Source organism: Anguilla anguilla, chromosome 1 (genome assembly GCF_013347855.1).
Source record: "Anguilla anguilla isolate fAngAng1 chromosome 1, fAngAng1.pri, whole genome shotgun sequence".
Classification (NCBI taxonomy): Eukaryota; Metazoa; Chordata; class Actinopteri; order Anguilliformes; family Anguillidae; genus Anguilla; species Anguilla anguilla.
The window spans coordinates 40352471-40373929 of NC_049201.1; the positions used below are offsets into that span (position 1 = coordinate 40352471).

General features: G+C 39.9%; 1 protein-coding gene across 1 annotated transcript; it reads left to right on the forward strand.

Annotated features, from left to right (window-relative positions):
- The first annotated feature begins 999 nt into the window (after window positions 1–999).
- Window positions 1000–21417, forward strand: ivd (isovaleryl-CoA dehydrogenase). The gene is made up of 12 exons (XM_035380396.1): window positions 1000–1268; window positions 4188–4277; window positions 5143–5194; window positions 7707–7876; window positions 9574–9667; window positions 11072–11202; window positions 12281–12377; window positions 13849–13942; window positions 18216–18297; window positions 19116–19220; window positions 19461–19533; window positions 20413–21417. The coding sequence occupies exons 1-12, from the start codon at window positions 1140–1142 to the stop codon at window positions 20544–20546; spliced, it is 1251 nt and encodes a 416-aa protein (XP_035236287.1). The 5' UTR covers window positions 1000–1139; the 3' UTR covers window positions 20547–21417.
- The last annotated feature ends 42 nt before the right edge of the window (window positions 21418–21459 follow it).

Below are 21459 nucleotides of genomic sequence, written 5' to 3' on the forward strand. Positions count from 1 at the left end.
CCCCATAGGCAAACATGGCAGCCTCCATGAATTGGCTTCATGCACCAATGAACAGTTCTCATGAAACTGGTAAGAGGAAGCTGTCTCCAGTTCTTGTATATCTCGATGCCCTAGCAGCATAACTAGGGGAAACGTAACCCACAGGTCCAACAGAAAACAAGCGAGCACTGTGTCGCTTTTCATCCCCTTGGCAAACCTCAGCTGATGCCACAGAGGAAAAGCAATTCCAAGGTCAAAGTAACTCCAATTCTTGAATGAGCCCCGTCAGATTGTGTTTTTGCTTTGCTGTATCTGGGCCATTACAGTTGCTAGCTAGCTATAGCAACAAACACATCTGATCCCAAACCACTGGCTCTGTAAACCACACCCACCATTACCCATACAGAAAAGAGCGCCATGCCCAGAAATGTCCGGAATACATTTTAGAATAACAAATACAGCTAAAGGTGCATAAATTTGGTGAAAGTGCATAAAGACAGAGATTTCCAGTTCATCATAGATATGCCTTAGCATGGTTATTTTATAATACTTTCAAGTAAAAAACCCTGCATTGTTTTCCTTCAAGTTACATAAAACAGACTGTCCACATTAGCACTCTTGGTGACTCTTGGCACCAACTGGCCACAAATTTGTTTATTTATTGTCCCCCAACAGTCATGTTATTGCAATTTTCATAAATAAAAACAATATTTAATCTTGTAACCATTTAAATCAAATATCGTTGTCATAAATTGGCGAAGCTTTTTCAAAGCCGTTAGTTGAATTAATTTATTTTGCATATTCACGTTTAAAGATTTAGTCATCTGCCGTGCTTTGTTTACTAGTTAATCCGGACTTTCTTGTTCCCTGTCCTCCGGTCTAATTGAGGTTCGTCCTCCATACTTCCGTTATAACATGCGCATCTTGTTCATTCGTTCACTATCTTTGGCAAGGCTCGCTGCAATGCACGCTGCTCGTCATCTGACGCAGATTACACGACCTATGAAAATCTTCCAACCGACCGACCCCAGGTCACAGAATTTCCCTTCTCAATATGGCGCACTAGCTAACCCATATTCTGCGATTTAGTTATTTTCCGACCTTCCAGAGTATCCATTGACCCCTGGTGTCGGTGCTTCAGTTTTTTAAGATTCACCACGATGTTGGCGGTGAAGAGAGCGCTGCAGTTCGGTCTGAGGATATCTTCGGCTGTGTCAAGACGTGGCTGCGCTGGTTCTGCTGTCCCGATTGATGATGTTGTGAACGGGTTGACGGACGAGCAGATCCAGGTAGCTTGAAATGCATGCAAGCAAAGTTACCTAGCCAATGAAGCTGGCTAACCGTATCTGCTTAGTTATACTATAGCTATGTTGAAACGTTATAGGTGAACTAGGGACGTCAGCAGCTCCAATCAAAGTTCAGATGAACTTCAGGTTTTTACTAGATGGCATGCATTAGATCATGCCTTTATCAGCAGATGTATTTGCTAGCCATAACTATAATTAGCCAGTTGGCTATAAGGCCTCAAGAACTAACGTTAACAAGAAAGATGAGGTTACAGCAATAACTTTGTTGAAGAAAAATACAACATTTATGGAAAGCTAGATGTTTTCCTCTCCATATACTGTTATATATATTTTGGAAAGTTCTACGTTAGTTGGCTAACCTTCAAGCTAAGAGTGCGTTCAAGCTCATCGATGTTTACTTACTAACTTGATAACCAGCACTTTATAACATGAGCCTTTTTCTCGCCCAAAACTGCAATCGCTGCTTGCTTGAGAGAGTCCTCGTAGCCTTCCCTGATTTGAATATGCAAAGAGCGTTTCATCTATAAACAACTTCCATCTGATCCAGGGGCCTTGTACACAAAGTACGTTTGTTCTCGTGATTGTGTTGGTATTTTTTATTTTGGATCCCCATTAGCTGTCGCCGGAACGACTGCTAGCCTTCCTGTGGTCCACGGCTAACCGTATCTGCTTATACTATAGCTATGTTGAAGCTGTATAGTTCAATTAGGGATGTCAGCAGCTCCGATCAAAGTTCAGATGAACTTCAGGTTTTTACTAGATGGCATGCATTAGATCATGCCTTTATCAGCAGATGTATTTGCTAGCCATAACTATAATTAGCCAGTTGGCTATAAGGCCTCAAGAACTAACGTTAACAAGAAAGATGAGGTTACAGCAATAACTTTGTTGAAGAAAAATACAACATTTCTGGAAAGCTAGATAATTTCTTCTCCATAGTATATGATATACTATATTTTAGAAAGTTCTACTAACGTTAGTTGGCTAACCTTCAAGCTAAGGTATGGTAAGGTATTAAAATGGTTTTAAATAGTGTATCACAACATAATTGTAGATGTATATTGAATTGTCATTCAATAGTACTGCAAAGTAAAATACTACAAAGCAGTAAGCAAGATGCCGTAACAAGATGTTGGGGTGGCTATCCACGCCTCTCCAGGATTGGTTGAAAGCGTCTATTACGTCACATATTTCAGAGTGTTTCTCCCCAAGTAACTGTTCTTACGGAGGCCGGTGGCTGACATGGATTTTTATTTATTTATTTTATTATTATTATTTTTTTTTAAATTCGTGCGCGCGAGATGAATCATACGACTTAATTTAAATCTTGAATAGCTAATAGCACCTGGCCCCTTTGCCCCAATTGCCTTATGTACCCTTTTGTTTTGATTACATTTTACAAAATATTTGTATTATTATTGTTGCTGTCATTTATTTTCATTCATTCATTCATTTGGGTAATATCAATTCTGTACTGTAACTGGGATTTGTACAACAGTTTTTCTTGGTTGGTGTGCCATTTTCTCACTTTGAGCTCCAGACTCTCTAAAGATCTCTACAGGGCCGTACACACAGACGCATCTGGAGACACTGGGTGCACGTAAATTATGGTCACTTTTTACACCTGTAAACATACCTATCAAATTAAGTCGAGTGCACGATTTATACTTTGTGAGCATGATTTACATTAAGTAGTGAGCACAATTTATATCTTGTGTGCACAAATAAATAAATGTCATTCAGTGTTAAAATACTTTTGAATTATAATTTTACAAAGAATTATGAATACAATTGCAGAATAGAAAATAATAATTTTGGTTTCAGAGTAGACATTGAATATAATATTTACGAAGATAATTTGTGCTCAAATGCAATGGAACACAGTATCGCTGTGTCCAATGAATGTATTATGAAACTAATTTTATTGAAACTTCAATATAGTAAATGTATGGTGCGAATGGGCAGGAGGTGCTTTTTTATGTTTCAGAACATTTTACATTAAGGTAATTTCATAAGCTACAGTAGAAAACACTAAACCACACTTCCTATGTAATTATATGGTAATTACATATTACATCTCGTTAACCTTTACTTTATAACTCTTATTTAGTCCTGTGGTAGTTGTACCCACAGAAATGCATAAGAACTGGAAAGGAACTTGCTTTTTCAAATAAGGGAAAGTGTTTTGAGTTATTGCCTAATTTGGTTGAGTTGCTTTCACTGCAGAATCAAGGTAGCTGCCTAGATACGCTAATGCAAATTAACTACCTTGCTTATCTAGTCCTTGATTTGCTGATAATGGCTCAGGCTAATTTAGCTAGATAGCCAAGTTATCAAACTGCCAGAGGTATAGATTGCACAGGCTGGAGTTGTGTTGTCTCTCCCCAAAAACATTATAGACGTGAATGCATCTTATGCATTTTATTCCATTTTGTTATTCACAGTGATAACAATAGCAATAGCTGCTAGCACCCTAGTGGACTTTATAACGGTTCATTAGCATTAGTATAACTACCTTGTGAGTTTTTGGGAAACTGCTTGCTAACTATTTACCAAATCATGAATCTAACTAGCTTGAGCTGACAATAATTAAAGATCTGACATGACACAAGTGCATAGATTTTGAAAGTATATGTGTAACATGCTGCTCTGTAATATTTGCTAACCAATATAATGTAATATTTGAACTGGTTTACCATGTCCTCCGATTTGGAGACAATGCCGTGAAGAATAATAGAAGATTAAGGTGTCATCACGTTAACAGCCTAAGTGCTGTTCATAAGATAAAATCCTGGAATTTTTGCAGTTATTGGGAGAGGGGGCAGTATTGTTTTGCTTAATGGAAGAGCACATTTTTGGTATTAAAAGACTGTCTGTTTTTCCACTGTGTCCTCTCTGCAGCTCAGGCAAACAGTTCGCAGGTTCTTTCAGGAGCAATTGGCCCCTAGCGCAGATGAGATCGACAAGAGCAATGAGTTCAAAGGGATGCGGGTAAGCTGAAAGAACCAGTGGTATCACATGAAAACAAGAAAAGAAAATGACCTTTTAAACCGTTCTGGTTTTAAATTATAATTTTTTGTGCTAATACCTGACTTGTGTGCTTTTATGTGATTTTTCAACCTCAAGAAATATGCCTGGTTGTAAAAAGCGATTGCAGACAGGAACAGCTTGCTAATATAATTCACTTGATTTATCTGCTTGCTTTGTCTTGAATGCCTGTGCGGTGCTCGAGAGAAATCAATTTGTTTGAATGGAAACTTGTACTTTATACTTTAAATAAGTACAGCCTGCATCTGGGCTGTATCTAGCAAACAAACAAACATACATGTAATTGTTATTTTAGAATAACAATTACATTTATAGGTGCAAAAATTTGTCAATACTGCTTAAAGACAGAGATTGCCAGTGCAGCATAGATATGCCTTAGCACGGTAATTGTATAATATTTTCAAGGTAAAAATCCTGCATAGTATGCTTTTAAAGCCGGGCTCACACTACACAATTTTAAGCCTGATTTAGCCATTGCCAATCTTTTTTTTTTTTACGATTGGGCAGAAAATTGCTTGTCGAAAGTGAATGGGTCGTTTGGTTGGAACAGATAATCTTATAGTGTGAGCAAGTCAACAACTCAGTCGGGTGCCTCCTTGACGTTGAAACGTCAAGGAGGATCCGATGATTTCAAACACGTTTGATTTTTCCGGAAGAATACTGCTGGAATCCTGTAGAATGAGATGGGCAACAACATTAATTATGCTATTTTGGTGTGGAACTATTTTGCATAACTAACCAACACATAAGCAATATTTTATATTAAGGAATGAGGCACAGTCAATCTATTGTTCTTGTCTTGATGTAGGATTTCTGGAGACAGTTGGGTGATCTTGGAGTCCTTGGGATCACTGCTCCAGGTGAGAACTAGATCTGTTCATCCAGGGCAGTGATAAGATCAATATCATTTAGGTGTCAGTATATTGGCTGTTTGTACTGGTACGTATCAGATAATTAAACAACATAAATTTGAAGGGAAACTGACAGAAATAATCCCTCCCGTGACAAGGCGGCTTTGGCCAATTGCACCCTGTCCTGTTGCCCTCTTGGCTCCATTAGTTTATCACACATGCTATCAGCTAGTTTTGCTGTATAACCGAAAGATAGGCTATATGCTGGTAGCACAAATGTGACCATGATGATTTTATCTGAGTAACCATGCATTTCTCTAGGCAGCATTTTGTCTAAGCTAATATCCACTGATGATGTGTACTAGTGTGTGTGTGTGTATAGTCAAATGCAAATGCATTGGGACAGCATCACAATTTTGGTTGTTCTGGTTCTGTACTCCAGCACATTGGATTTTAAATAAAATTATGAAGATGAGGTTAAAGTGCATGTCGGCTTTAATTTCAATGTATTTACAACAATATCTGGTGATCCGTGCAGGAATTACAGCCCTTTATGTGCATAGCCCCTTCATTTTAGGGGAGCTAATGGGACAGTTGGATGCTCAGGTGTTTCTTGGCCAGTGGTGTGTCTTTGCATCATTAATAAGTTCATGCACAAGAAGCAAACAAAAGGTCTAGAGTTGATTATAGATGTGCAGTTTGCATTTGGAGTGGATGACCAAAGAATTCCATAAATTGTGAAGAAACACCCATTTTCAACTGTCGGATACTCCCGAGGATGTAGGCATAGATGTGTCAAAGGCTACCATCAAGAGAGATGACTACACCAGCATAAACTTGGATGCTTCACCACAAGATGCAAACCACTGGTAAGCCTCAAGAACAGAGCAGCCAGGTTAGAATTTGCTAAAAAGTACAGTTTTTTTTTTTCTTGAGTTCTAGAACAAAGTCTTCTGGGCAGATGTGATGAGTATTAAACTCTACCAAAGTGATTGAAAGGGGAAAGTGTGGAGAAAGAAATGAACTGCTCATAATCCAAAGCATCCCCTCATCTGTGAAACATGGCTAGGGCTTGTATGGCTATCACTGGAACTAGATCACTTGTCTTCACTGATGATGTGATTGCTGATGGCGGCAGAAAGATGAATTCTTAAGTTTACAGAAACATTTAACCTGCTCAGATGAAACCTAATGCCTCAAAACACATTGAACAGTGCTTCACCTTGCTGTAGGACAATGACTGCAAACATACGGCTAGAACAACCAAGGAGTTTTTCAGGACCAAAAAGTAAAATGTTATTGACTGGCCAAATCAAGCACACATCCTGAATCCAAATGAATATGCACTTCACTTGCTGAAGACAAGACTGAAGGCAGAATGCCCCAGAAAGAAACTGGAACTGAAGATGGCTGCAGTACAGGCCTAACCGAGCATCCCGAGGGAATATATCTAGCATCTGGTGATATCTTTGGACTGCAGACTTCAGGCAGTCATTAAATACAACAGATTTGCAATCCAGTACTAAATACAATTACTTCAACAATTTCAGATTGTTAATTTGTCCCATTGCTTTTGCTTCGCTGCAGTGCCGGGGGGGGGGGGGGGGGGGGGAGGCTATGTATTAAAATTTGACAATCTGCACTTTAACCTCATATTCATTGTTTAATTTCAAATCCAATATTATGGAGTGCAGAGCCAAAACAACAAAAATGGTGTCATTGTCAAAAATAACAATATTTTTTTGAAGTCATGATCCCCATGATTTGAAGTCCATGATATTTGTATTGCATGTACCTATCAGGTATGTCATTACATTCATTACATTGCAATCAGCAAGTTATAAAGAGTGTGCAACAAAGTTGAGAACATCTGTGTTAGTCTTTGGAACACAAAAACATGATGTCTCCAGGAGCCCACTGAATTTATGTATAATAATAATCAATATGTGTGGTAAAGTTAACCAAACAAATAAACAATTGGAATTGAATACAAAAGTAAATCCTATTATACAGATAACCTGGTTTTATACCGCCATTACCTGTAACCTTATCTTAAAAGGAAGTTCAAAAAGAAAGAGCAGTGGGAAACTCGATCCACCCCAGCTTCAGGGCACTCTACACCCTCTCATTTGGCTTTGGACTCAGATCAATGTTCCTTAAACACAGATGAGCCTCTTTTTTGCCTCCAGTTAATTTCTTGTAGTCATCTTTGTAGTTCTCTCATGGCATCCTTTCATCTCATCCTTTATTATTTGTCTTTGTAACTAGAAATTCTCAAATGTGAAGCATTCTGTGCGGTATGGTGGAAGCAGAGGTTATGGAGTGATGTTCAGTCATTGCCTGTGTACAACTTTGGTCTGCCCACACAAGGCTGTAATTGCATTTTCATGAACAGCTCATTAGATCATGACAAAAGTTCAATGAGTGGAATAAATTGAGAACCTGGGCCTTCTGACGACATGCATGCATAATGATGGTCTTTCACTGGATGGAGGTCTATTTTCTTGTCCTCTGTTGGCAGTGGAGCTGGGTGGCTCGGGTTTGGGCTATCTGGATCACGTGATTGTGATGGAGGAGATGACGAGAGTATCAGCTGCTGTTGCACTTAGCTATGGGGCGCACTCCAATCTCTGCGTCAACCAGTTGGTGCGCCATGGCAATGAAGCACAAAAGGAAAAATATTTGCCCAAGGTTCGACTAGCCCGCCATTGCAAATCAACGTACATGCCCAAAGTTCAACCAGCCCATCACACAAACCCATATAAAGGCTCAGATTTGACAAATCTGTGCACACTAGGATAAGACCATGACACAATCCCACATATGTGTGGAGGTGCATACGAGAACACTGGCAGGTGCACACAGACATGTATGTTGATATGTATTATTGTACAAGAAAGTAGATGTACACACAAATGCACTACATTTCCAAAAGTATGTGGACACCCTTTCTAATTAGTGGTTTTGGCTATTTCAGCCACACTCATTGCTAATTGGTGCATAAAATCAAGCATACAGCCATGCAATCTCCATTGACAAACATTGGCAGTAGAATGGGTCATACTGAAGAGCTCAGTGACTTCGGCTCTGTTATAGGATGTCACCTTTCCAACAAGTCAGTTTGTCAAATTTATACCCTGCTAGAGCAGCCCCAGTCAACTGTAAGTGTTGTTATTGTGAAGTGGAAAAGTATAGGATGCAACAACAGCTCAGGCGATAAGCGTTAGGCTGCACAAGACCACAGAATGTGACCTCTGAACGCTGAAACTTGTAGCTCATAAAAATCGTTCCTTGGATGCAACACTCACAACAGAATTCCAGACTACCTCTCGAAACAACTTCAGCACAAGAATTGTTCATCAAGAGCTTCATAAAATGTGTTTACATGGCCGAGCAGCCAAACACAAGATCACCATGCGCATTGCCAAGCATTGGTTGGGGTGGTGTAAAGCACCCAGCCGTTGGACTCCGGAGCAGTGGAAATGCGTTCTCTGGAGTGAATAATCACGCTTCACTATCTGGCAGACAAATTGGGGTTTGGCAGAATGCATAGTGCCAACGACTGGCCTAGATAGTGCCAACTGTAAAGTTTGGTGGAGGAGGAATAATGGACTGGGGCTGGGGCTTTTATGGTTTGGGCTAGGCCTTTTAGTTTCAGTGAAGAGAGTGTCACTACAGCACACCGAGATATTCTACTGAATTGTGTGCTTCCAACTTTGTGGCAACAGTTTTCCTGTTTCAGCATGACAATGCCCCCATGCGCAAGTCAATAAGGAAATGGTTTGCTGAGTTTGGTGAAGAACTTGCCTGGCCTGCACAGAGTCCTGACCCCTCTACCCCATCAAACACCTTTGCAATGAATTTGATTGCCGACTGTGAGCTAGGCCTTACGCCCAACCTCACTAATGCTCTTGTGGCTGAATGGAAGCAAATCCCCACAGCCATATTCCAGAATCTACTGGAAAGCCTTCCCAGAAGAGTAGAGGCTATTACAGCAGCAATGGGGGGTCTAACTGCATATTAATGTGGTTTTGGAATGAGATGTTCAACGAGTACAGATGGATGTGATGTTCAGGTGTCCGCTTATTTTTGGAAATGTAGTGTACATGTAGACTTGCAGACAGATGGAAGCACAAATGATCTAATGTGCAGTTAGGCAGGCTGACAAATGGGTGTACACACATGTAGACAAATCTGGATATGAAAGTATAGCTATAATATTTTACTGCTTATGACTCATGTGATATACGTCCTGTTTCAGGCAATGTCCATTTTGGATAATTTATTACATGATGCAGAATTCCCATTAGTACATTAAGCATAACATTCATCAAAGTCAAGTTATTTCTTTTATTGGAGCTGCACCGACTGATGCATTTCTCTTACAGCTGATGACAGGGGAGCATATTGGGGCCCTGGCTATGAGTGAGCCCAATGCTGGCTCTGATGTGGTTTCCATGAAGTTGAAGGCCAGGAAGGAAGGTGAGCCACAGTCTGCCCTCAATCAAGCAACCATATTTTTTAGCCTCAAGCTATAACCCATTTTGGTCATGAGTAATTTTGACTCAAAATTATCATTGAATATGCTTTTCAAAAAATGTCAGTGTATTAAGTAGAGGTTGACATTGGCCTGGCCTGTCAGCTGGGCCAGTATTGAACTTTGTGAGTTTGGATGTAGACACATGCACCCACAAACACAAAAATGCATGCAGGGGGTAAAGTGTACATTACACATGTAAAAAGTCTAACTTTGAAGCAACAAAATCACAATTACAACATCAGCTACACAGGTGAGTCATTAACTTGTTCGTGCAAACACCTAGTGGCCATGATGCCAGCATTATGAGATTGTTCAATTCTATTGTTGGCTTTATTGTATTGCTATGATGGAATACAATTTTTTGGTCTTGAAAGAATATTTGTATGAATTCCTTGATATACACTTTTGTCCAGTTTGTCAGTATAGTTGCAGATGATTCCAGCAGGGGGTGTTTGTTAAATGGACAAACTACGCAACAATGGTCGCACTTAGAAACTCTGTATTTGGTGTTGTAGTGTATCATTTACTAATAAAACTAGAACATGTTGTTTCCAATCATAGAATGGATACAGGAGCAATGAATGTCTGAGTTGAGCAATCTCAGGATGCCGACATCCCGGCCTCTAGAGGGCTTGAACAAAGGGGTTAATGAAAGTTCTTCTCTGCAAGCGTTTTCATTCTGCTTGTTAAAGTTTATTCGGCGAGATGTGTGGCGCAGTCCGTCGGGCAGCAGAATTTTGAGCCTCATGCAAGTGCCGCTCGCGGGTGGGCGTTTTTCTCCCCTGCTATGTGGCATCTTCTGAGCCGTGATCTCTCCTCTATCTGCTTATGTCTAAGTAAGGCAAAAAATAAATAAAAAAGGAAGTCTGCTCTCCTTTTTCAATAAATAAAAAATTTCTATTTTCTAATTTTTTATTTTTTTTGCATTTTCTGCTCTTATTTACAGTCATCACAAATAATTTCCAGCATAAGAGATGTGAGGTTGCGGTCACAGACATTAGAAATGGTATCGGACCCAAAATATGTAATTGTAAGGCATTCTGAATGGCAAAGGTGCTAATCACTGGATTAGGATCTTTATATATTTATTAATATGTGTAGACTCCTTGAAACCACAAGTCATTCAGTATTAAAATATGCATATGCAGTAAATAGAGTGGCCTGCAGAGGAAATAAGCGTGTTGTATCTTCCTCCAAATCCATCCACCACAGTAATCCACAGTAAACACTGGATTAATGTAGCATTGTCAAATGGCTGAATATTACAAACCAACACAAGGTCTCTGTACATTTCCGGTTTCAGTCACAGGAAATGCTCAGCTCTGGGTTTTTTTTTTGTTCCCTAGGCGACCACTATGTTCTCAACGGAAATAAGTTCTGGATCACCAATGGGCCAGACGCTGATGTGTTAGTTGTATATGCAAAGACTGAACCTGAAGCTGTGGCTCGTGGCATCACTGCCTTCATCGTGGAGAAGGTGAGAAATTACCTACCTACTGACTCTAACCCCTACCCATGTAGCTCACTGAATCCCTGACCTGAAATCAGCATAACCCCTGTTCCATATACACATGCACTGACATGTAATTCTCCAATTATATAAATATGTCACTTTGCATGTACAGTGCATGTATGTCTGTTCATATACTTACAAGTATGCACAATAAGCACCTCTTTTTTGCTGGAGAATAAAATTTTATTTTACTTTCATTAATGGTTATGCATTAATTTGGTTATATAGATTATTTATTATTACCATGACTGACTCTCAAAACAGGCATACTGGTTTTAGCCCTTAATAAGTGTAGTCTTCCAAATGGGGTGCCCGATTCACTTTATCATATCCTATTCAGGCTCTTTCAGCCATCTATTGATATAGCAACCTTTCCTTTCCTTTTCCTGTTCATCCATTCTACCTCCACAGTAGCTGTAGCCTGTATAACTGGGTTCCTTCCGAGATTTCTTCTGACTGGGGAGTTTTTATTTACCTCACTGTTTACCTTTTAGGGATTCAGGACTGGGTTTTGCCCAATTCTCAATAGTTACTCTGGCAGTTCTCTGTAAAAAGTGCTTGCCAAAGAAATTTGATTTGACGTTGCAATTAATTTAGACTTGGACAAGGAACCCAGACCTCTGTGTTGCAATGTCATTTGTTATGAACATTTAAAAGCTGGGCAAGAAAAGTATTTAGAGTGCCACCATGAGGCCAGTTTAGCAACAATCAGTGCCAAATCTGGAAAAAATCACACCGCAAAATCAAGTGTGGCATAATCCAGGATGGCTACTCTCTTAAATTCTCTATGATGATACCATTAATAACATTTTTTTTAAATGTCAAACTTTAGATATGGCTGAGAATGAACATTCTCCATTGCTCTTCCCCTGCTGACAAAGAAAACAACACCAATGAGGGTATTTCGGTTGGAAAACAAATAAAGTGATGACAGGGCCAAAATTGGACATAATAAATATGCAGCCTGTTGTTGCAACCTCAGTGCCTTTGGCACTTGCTCCCCTGTCTCCATTCCCACTATTCTCTCCTTCCCTTTTTCCAGGGCATGCCTGGGTTCAGCACTGCCCAGAAGCTAGACAAGCTTGGGATGCGAGGATCCAACACCTGTGAGCTCATCTTCGAGGACTGCATAGTTCCAGGTGTGTTCTTGTATAAATTACTCAATCCTCATGGGAATTCACACTAGACCAGTTTCAGTTCTCTTTTGCACACACCTGGGGTTGTTTGGGATTGTGTAAACTAATTTGGTTGGGGTTGTTTTGAACGCTTTATTTATTTATTTATTTATTTTTTTTTTACATGTGCTGTGATGCAGCTATTGGCCTTTTGACGCCACAAAATCTAAAGAGATTTTAGAGATCATCTTACTATTGGAAGCCTGCTAGAAACTTATTTGCAATGATAGCACCAACAAGCTGAAAGCTAGCGTACCTAACCAACTATTTCTAGTTGGTAAGAAGTGGGTTGTATGTTCTTTTGTGCATCATGAGTGCTTATATGAAGTGAAATGTGGAGGGGTTTTCACCTTTAGAGAAGCCTTTTTTTCCTCCTTTTCTCTGGAGTCACAAATCATGTTCACTGTGAGGTCAGGCTTATTCTTTAAAAAAATGTATTTTCATTTTTGATTCTTGTTAGATGATGGTATCCACTGAACAGGCAAACTGAAAGGCAGGCGTGCTGATCATGTTACCATGCCGACAGCTGCATCATCCCTCATGCCATACATTTTTAATCTGCTGAACAACTGCGCTCTGTTGTAGAGCAGCCCTTCGTCTAAAAAGGACTTGCCAGCGCAGACGAAAGATATCTCATTAAAACTCCGGTGCTGGCAGAGTGTAGCAGTGGAGCCATCCTTCCTCAGTCTTCCACATCTTTTTGGGCCACGCCTGGCCTCCAGCCAAGCCGGCACCTCTTGACCCAGAAAGCTGTTGTTGCCACTTGCTTCCCCCCTGTCATTATCAAGGCTCCTGGCTGGCGCACTGTGGAGACCAGCTTTAACGTTGGCGTGTTCAGATGCTAACCAAAACTGTTTCCCTTGTAATTGCGAGGATGTGCAGATAAAGACGATTTTATTGCTTCTGATATTTATTCTCTTTTAACACTGGCTTCATTTGCATTCTGTTTCCACTTCCCCTCCATCTCTCACATTTCATCCCAATAAACACGGAGACGATTGTCCCTAGAATTACACTGATAGGTATGGGGATGATATGCAGGCTTCAGGGCAGGTTCAGGACAGAAGCATTTCTCCTCTCTGATTGTCAGGCTTTATACTTCCCCTCTCTGTCTTGTTTGCCTTCCGATTGGGGATTTTGTCTTCAGGTTTGGCCTCGCTCTTCATAGCATTTTTTGTCTCGCAGCAAAAATTGCTTTCATTGTTCTTGTGCCCATCTGCAGTACCATATTACGCATATTTCATGCAACTACACCCCGCCAACAAATGTCCATTAATTTTGCTGGAATTTCTTCCCTTAATGGGAATACTGAGACACTCGCCCCCTATGATGTAGTGTTGCCACCCGTGTTGCTGTTTAGCCAGCTGGGTCCCCACTCCCTTGGCTTTCTTAGGTTGTAGGCAGGTACTTATTGAAACAAAACTGTGTTTCTCAGGGGAGAACGTCCTGGGCCGACTCAACAAAGGCGTGTATGTCCTGATGAGTGGCCTGGATCTGGAAAGACTGGTGCTTTCAGCTGGCCCTTTGGGGTGAGTGTATGAAGATAAAATGAGTATGATGTTAGTATGAGGCAAATTCCTCTTGATCATTTTTGGGCACTGTGGTTGGTGTACCCTTCGTTCTATACCATTATTCAGCTTGATGCTCGTTTGCTGTTATTGTGTGGTCTAGGAATGTGAATAACACACATTTCTGACCTTTGACTAGTTGCTGTCTGAAATGGGCAATTACCGTCAAACACTTTTTTAACTGTTAGATGTAGGATACCGCTAATATCATGCCACTTGAATCAGTGCAGATCACGAGATCAAAACATTTTTAAAATGAAGAAATGGGCATTGATATATTTTTTGCAGAATGATTGTATTTGATGTGGTGATCTTTTAGTTTGAACAGTTTGAGAATACATTTCTTTTAAGATGTAATGATTTTCGATGATTTAATTTAACATTTGACATGCATGCTTGCGAATGACTGTCGATGAATCGATAAATTGTTCACATCCGTAGTATGGTCCTGTATATTTTATTCCTATGTGATTATGCATTTAATGTCTGTTGTCTTTATTCCGTAATAATAGGCTTGTAATTCAATCTGGAGGAGAGAATTTGCCAAATCGATAAATTCAATTTTATACTGTGAATGCGTGTAGGCCGTTCACTCTATTTGGGGTATTCCATCTCAAATCAGACAGCACTCATTGAGATGCATTTTGTAATCAAAATATATTTTTTACATGTTCTTTGTCCATCCATCTGAATTAATCTTAAGCTTGGCTTGTGTACTCCCAAGTAGTTTGGCTGGGGTCCTTTGGGCCAGTAAATGCAGGTATAATTGTTTAAAGGAATAGTGATGATACAAATAGCTGCATAGTCAAACTAAGTATATGCATAGGACATATTTTACATGATAGAGGATAGGGATGAGCAGAACTGGGTTTTTTCCTTTTTACAAGGAAAAGTCATATGTATTGAAATATCAGAACTTTCAAATAAAGATATTCAAATTTCGACTCTTTTTTTTAAATCGCTTTTTTAAAATTCAGAAACAGAAATCAGTGACATGGTAGTGGGGGGGACTTTGCAGGTCTGCTTTGTAAATATTCATTAGAGGTTGGGAACAACTTTTGTGCTCGAAAGCAGAGGCCTTTGTGAGTTCTGCAGAAACCCAAATCCCAAGACCCGACCAGGTTTCAGTCCGTTTGAACTCTCCATTCATGTTTGGTTCAGGTCCAGGCAGAGTGCCTCGGGTCTCGCTGTGATAACACTCGAAAAGAGCCAACGCTCCCAAGCACTCTGTCTCTCTCACTGTGTGGCTCTGTGATTCTGTGCTGTGGCTTGCACTTTTTGAATGTATGTTATGACCATACATTTTTAACTGCGATAAAACATTATGAATAAAATGTTTCTTCGATAATAAAATATTGCAAACTCTCTGTGTATTCAGTTAATGAAATCATTAAAATCAAGACTGTAATTGTGTGCAGTGCTATGCATTTTATTTTGAATTGGGACAACTAACATACAGTGCGATGTGGTTCAGTTTGGTTTCATCGCTCACTTTGTCTCTATTTCAGCAACATTTTGCGGGTGTACTCCGTCTCAAAAGTGTTGCTATTGGTGGAATGGCATTTGAACTTTTGTATTTCATTCATGCTCAAGTGACATTATGTGGGCGACAGTGTATTATAATGGGTAAGGAAGTGGTCTTGCAACCTGAAGGTCAAGGGTTTGATTCGCAGGTAGAACACGTACTTTTGAGCAAGGTACTTAACCTGCATTGCTTCAGTATATATCCAGCTGTATAAATGGATGCAATGTAAATGCTATGTAAAAGTTATGCAAGGCACTCTGGATCAGAGTGTCTGCTAAATGCCTGTAATGTAATGGCTACTCCTCCTCCTCCTACCCAATTACATTATCACAAATGTTCCAGGCCAACAAAGAATGCATTGCCCCATTGGACATAAGCCAATAAAAACATTGGATACACACACAAAATGGACATATCTACAAGTCACACATTTAAACGAACAAAACTTTGCAGCCCCAACATTCACTTCCCTCATAGCTCACTGGGTAGCGTGTTTGCCTAAGGAACTTTTTGGATGAGTGACAGACCCAGGTTTAAATCCCCCCTCGGACTGAAGCAAACCTCTAACTCATTGCACGGGCTTGCTGGCTGACTAAAAATAAAACATTTAAACGACTGTTTTTGTATCTGAAAAATCATTGCGGGAAACTCATATTTCTGAAATCCAAATAGTTCCACTTTCGGCATTTTAAATTTAGCTACCTTGTTAAAGAGACGACGGTCAGAGTGTATAATGTTAATGCAGACGCCTCCGAAATTAAGCTCCAAAATCTCTGTTGCGATTTGGTTTGGTAGGTATCTTTGCCGGTTGTATAGAAACTGGCACAATATAATGACTTCTTCAGGCCAGGTATATCGAGTTTCTTTAAGTCAAAAGGGTTCACATTCACCGCTGCACCTGTACTGGTAACTACTTTTTATCTAGGTTACTGTAGCTACCCTGCAACGCCACATTTTTAACCAAGGCCTATAGATCCTCTACCGACATACAAACAATTAGTAGTTCTGTCGTGTACAATAACCCATTTAAAACACTTCCATTTAAAAATATGACATACACTTTCATTTATTTGTCATTCATGGTGAAGGAAAAATAATTGAATCCATGTATTTCTTTAAGAATGTAGGCTATGTGTGTTTGCATGCATTTATGTATATGCATGTATGTCAAAACCTACATTTATATATGAATTACTATTATCACTTACTCCTAACAAACACAGTACAAAAAGAAATGAGATCTAATGAAAAACACATTTTATAAAAAAACAAAATTATAAAACGACTATTAAAACTCATTTGACCCCACACTCTCATCCCAAGTTACTCACACATACTAAGCACTGTCTATATGCCATTAATTCAAATTTTGTTATTTGACACTTTGTTGTGATACAACGTTTGAATGACCACATTTTCACCAGATAATTTATACAAGGACCCAAACTAATTAGAAACTGCATGGCTGGGGATTGTTTGGTCAGCAAGTAAGTGGGTACTGTTATCAGAACTGATCTGACTACGACAGTATTTTTAAAAATTAGGCTAATTATTTTCTGTAATACGATTTAGGTACTACTCACTCAATTTTATCCTGAAACGAATGGGAAAGGGCAGGGGAAAGAGCGCAAAATAAAGTGAACGTCCACTCTGTAAGATAAGTGCTTCCCATTTTGTGACTCTACGACACTAGTATCCTGGCAGGATACTTTCCAAAGCGATATCGTCAGGCATTCGCTCGCTCACAGCGTGTCTGGAACAGGGGTTTTAAAGTGTATAGCAACACCAGTTTTTGGCCTGTCTCTGCCCACTTCACAAAGTTAAAAGATGTGATTTGGGGTTGAGAATGAGAGCACAAAGGGAAGGGGGGAGGAGGGAGGGGTAATAGAACCTGTTGGCAATGCATCATAGGCACGTAGGCGGAGCCAGTGAGGGGGAAAATAATCAAGCCTGTCAAAAAATCCAGTGTTTTTCACTGTTCTGAACAGGGACCCACCTCCGATCAAGCTGGCATTAATTGCTGTTTTATGTCAGCAAATTACTTTGATTTGTTATTTTGCTAAGACCAGCAAAGGCATTTTTAGCAAAATAAACTGAATAGGACTTGAGTGTTCTTATGCGGTTACGGAGAAGACAAATGATCCAACTGATCCAACTCGGGTTGTTGGCCGTCACTCAGCTACAGAGAATGAATTGACTTCCGGCAACAGGTCTATCGCGTTGCTTGCTGTGTGAACGCGGGGTTAGTGTTTATCACCCCTTTAAGAGTCAAGGCAGTTCCTGTGTATTTAATGATATTAGTGTAGACATTGATGTTAAACTCATGTAAATTGCCTTGCCAAAGCTTGCATGAAGGACATTATAAAAGCTCTTGTTCTTTTGGGATCCCAACTGTGGCCATTTTGGATCTTACTGGGCTCCTATATATAAAAATCTGCCAAGAATCCTGCAAAAAAACATTTTATTTGTTTACACGATTTGACTATATGACTATGTGAAAAATGTTGAAACTAACACCGAAGTATAATTCTCCCAAACACAGTGCTCATTTGTCTGATCTGAGATGGAACAACCCCTTTCAAGGAGGTGCAATTGCTGCTTCAACATGTTATATAGTATATGGTATTGTTAAATCAGTTTGGTTCTGTGGCTGTTAAGAGAACCTCAAGGCCAATGGTCAATCTTTTTTCCCTTTTTTATGTCCTCCAGCATCATGCAGTCTGTATTGGATCATGCAATCCCTTACATGCACATCCGAGAAGCATTTGGACAGAAGATTGGCCACTTCCAGGTTGGACAAGCAGCCAGAACCGGGCAAAGCTCAGATGATAAATGTCATTTGGATAATTCGCATTTAGTATTCATTCAAATTTGTATGCCAAGTTGATAGAATTGCTAGTAATATTCATTTTTTAACAAGTGACACAACCGTGTATTGTTTATTCTGTTTTGAACAGTTCATTTTACATATTATAATTATAAGAAATTATGAAAAGATTATTAAAACTCATTTGACCCCACACTCTCATCCCAATGTGCATTTGGGTGAGTATTTAGCACACAGTACCACATGCTCATCCCTAAGGAAGCTGTGAGCCACCTGATGCAGTTGTCTCTGCAGGCTTATAGCCCTGCAGATAACAAAAGGCTTGCAGTTACTGTTAAAGCCCAGCTATATCCTAGCCAAGGAACAAATACAGAGCTCAAGTGACGTGGAGCCACTACTTTTGAACTGCCGTTGGCTAATACAGTGGCTGCAATTTGATGTCTGTATCTGAGCACTGAGTGTGAGTGTGAAGTGGGGAAGTAGGGTGGAAGAGCAGTGGACTACAATAATTACATCACCTTTTTCCTACATTTCCTGCAATTACTACTTACTGAACAATAATGACCACTACCAGTCATGATTATACAACTCTAACAGCAGCAGATGGAAGAAACTGTGCTGCCTAAGTGGACCTGGAAAATAGGTGACTCTCAGCTGTGAAAATTGCTAGAATGCTAACTAGAGTGCCTTAATGCAAGTACCCTAGTATGCTGTGTCGCCTTTGGACACCTGTTTCTCTGATCACTTGTGAACTTGTTTGAATGTACCTCCCTCCGATCCAGCTTCTACAAGGCAAGATGGCGGATATGTACACACGGTTGAGTTCATGCCGGCAGTATGTGTACAATGTAGCTCGCGCCTGCGATAAGGGCCACTTCAACGCCATGGTGAGACCCTGCAACAACACTAACTTTTGTGAAATTATGTGCCAGTATGTATAATTTTCCAGTATGACTACACTTTGTCCCCAAGCCTAGGAAATTCTTTTACTAAGATGATGCAGCTTTGAGTGGGAACACAACATAAATATTTTTGCTGTGATTTGAACCCCTGTTAGGAGGTTGTTTGCAGCAATGAAATGTTAATGTTATTAGGCTGTTCAGAATTGATTTGTCGTCTTATTGTAGGACTGTGCTGGAGTCATCCTATATTGCGCAGAAAATGCCACTCAGGTTGCACTGGATGGAATTCAATGTCTTGGTGAGTGCCTAACTTCTGTGCACTGCATATTCAAAATTCCAAAGACCCCATATTGACTGTTCCTCAAAACGCTATTCTATATAGGCTTGGACAGTCTCAGTTGACGGTGCTTCTGTCCCTCATCAAAGCACCAGATCAGTTGGGGGGTTCTCACAGCCTACCTGTACAAGCTGCACATGACTTTTCCTCCAGCTCCAATCTCTGTGTGCGCTTGATGGGTGTGGAGTGAAAAGCAGCTGTGGCTAATGTCGTGTTTTGTAGCAGAGAATTTTTTTTTGAGATTTTTAAAAATTTAATCTTAAACTTTGGCAATTAACCTTAGCAAATACTTTGATTCTGGTATATTGCTGGATTGTTTAATTTCCTTAAACTGTTCTTATGTGCTTATTTCAGAAAATAAGTTGTGAAAATAAGCATCACCCGCTCTTTAAATTGAATGGTTTTGCAATTTGGAATATCTTTATGAAAATAGGTAATGGGCTAACACACACTCTCTGTGAAAAATATTCAAAAATGGTGTTCATTGAAATGGACTGTGCATACTGCACATTTCTGATTTATGGTAAAACCATAAGGCAGACCAAAAAGGTAGTCCTAGTAATATTTTGCCAGTGCAAGAGGAGAAATGTATTATTTTTCCCCCTGAGCTTATTCATGTCCAGATTTAGCAAAATCATAATTCACAGAGTTGAAAGTTGAAGTACAGTAGCCGTGGTTCTTCGTAAGTTTTGGCTAGCTTTACTCGCAGTGTGTGGATTTAATCTGGCTGTGTGTCGGCAGTTTGGCTGTCCTTCTGTCTTAAGGGGAAGGACCCTGAGGCAGGGAGCATTTTGGCAGTGAAGTGGGCCACTTCTTTACCTCGTCTCTCTCTGCCTGCAGGGGGCAATGGATACATCAACGACTACCCCATGGGTCGATACTTGCGGGATGCCAAGCTTTATGAGATTGGGGCAGGCACCAGCGAGGTGCGGAGGATGATCATCGGCCGTGGCTTCAATGCCATGTACAAGTAAAGCAGCACAGATGGGCTTCGGCCAAGCTTCCAACGCCAACGTGCCGAGGCTCCCAGCCAAGAGGCCTTTCAAAATCAACTGCTTGTGAAACACATTTCACAAACAGGAAAATAACTAGCTAACGTGAAGAAAATGATTGGTTAGTTTCTGTAGATCTATAACTACCCTGTCCAAGGTCTCAAACTGTAACTGACCTCATAATGATCATACGCAAGGCCAGGACAGAACTAGTAGTGAAGCAGTTCACAGGATGGGTGGATTATTATGATTATACCAATACCCAAAGGCAGGAAATCGCATTGGTAGAGGGAATCGTATCTATATAAGTGTGTTGAACCAACACTACTTGTTGAAGAATATTTTTAGAGAAATATCTTCCATTAAGGGCACTCCTCCAATCATGAAACAAGTATGTTCATGATGTGAAGTCTTTGAGCATATATCCTTTCTGTCTGTATTCACATACCTAGAGACTACTAGCTTGCAAAAGATAATTTTGGTTGAATTAATATCATTTTTCAAAAGCCTATTTGAATATTAGCTCTTGTAAAACATCCTGCCCTGGGGGATACTTGTGTGTCTGTTATGTATTGTCAAACTCAGTTTTATTGGCCAGCCCTTGAAAAAGCATACTCAAATGAATGTTTGGAAAAAGAATACTGTGTTGTGTAAAAATTTTAAAAGATCTTTTATTGTTGGTGCGGTTATTTGTAAGTTGGTACTTCGATAGAACATGATTCTGCTATGCTGTGAAAATTAGTGTTATAAACCCATGTGGAGGGGTTGCTTTTAATCACACAATTGAAAGTTTCTGTTGTAATTTCTGCATCCAAGTTTGAATAGAATAAATAACAAAAATAAAGCCTCTGGACCAACTTCTTCATTGACATTCGGACAAAGTTGACATTGTTTT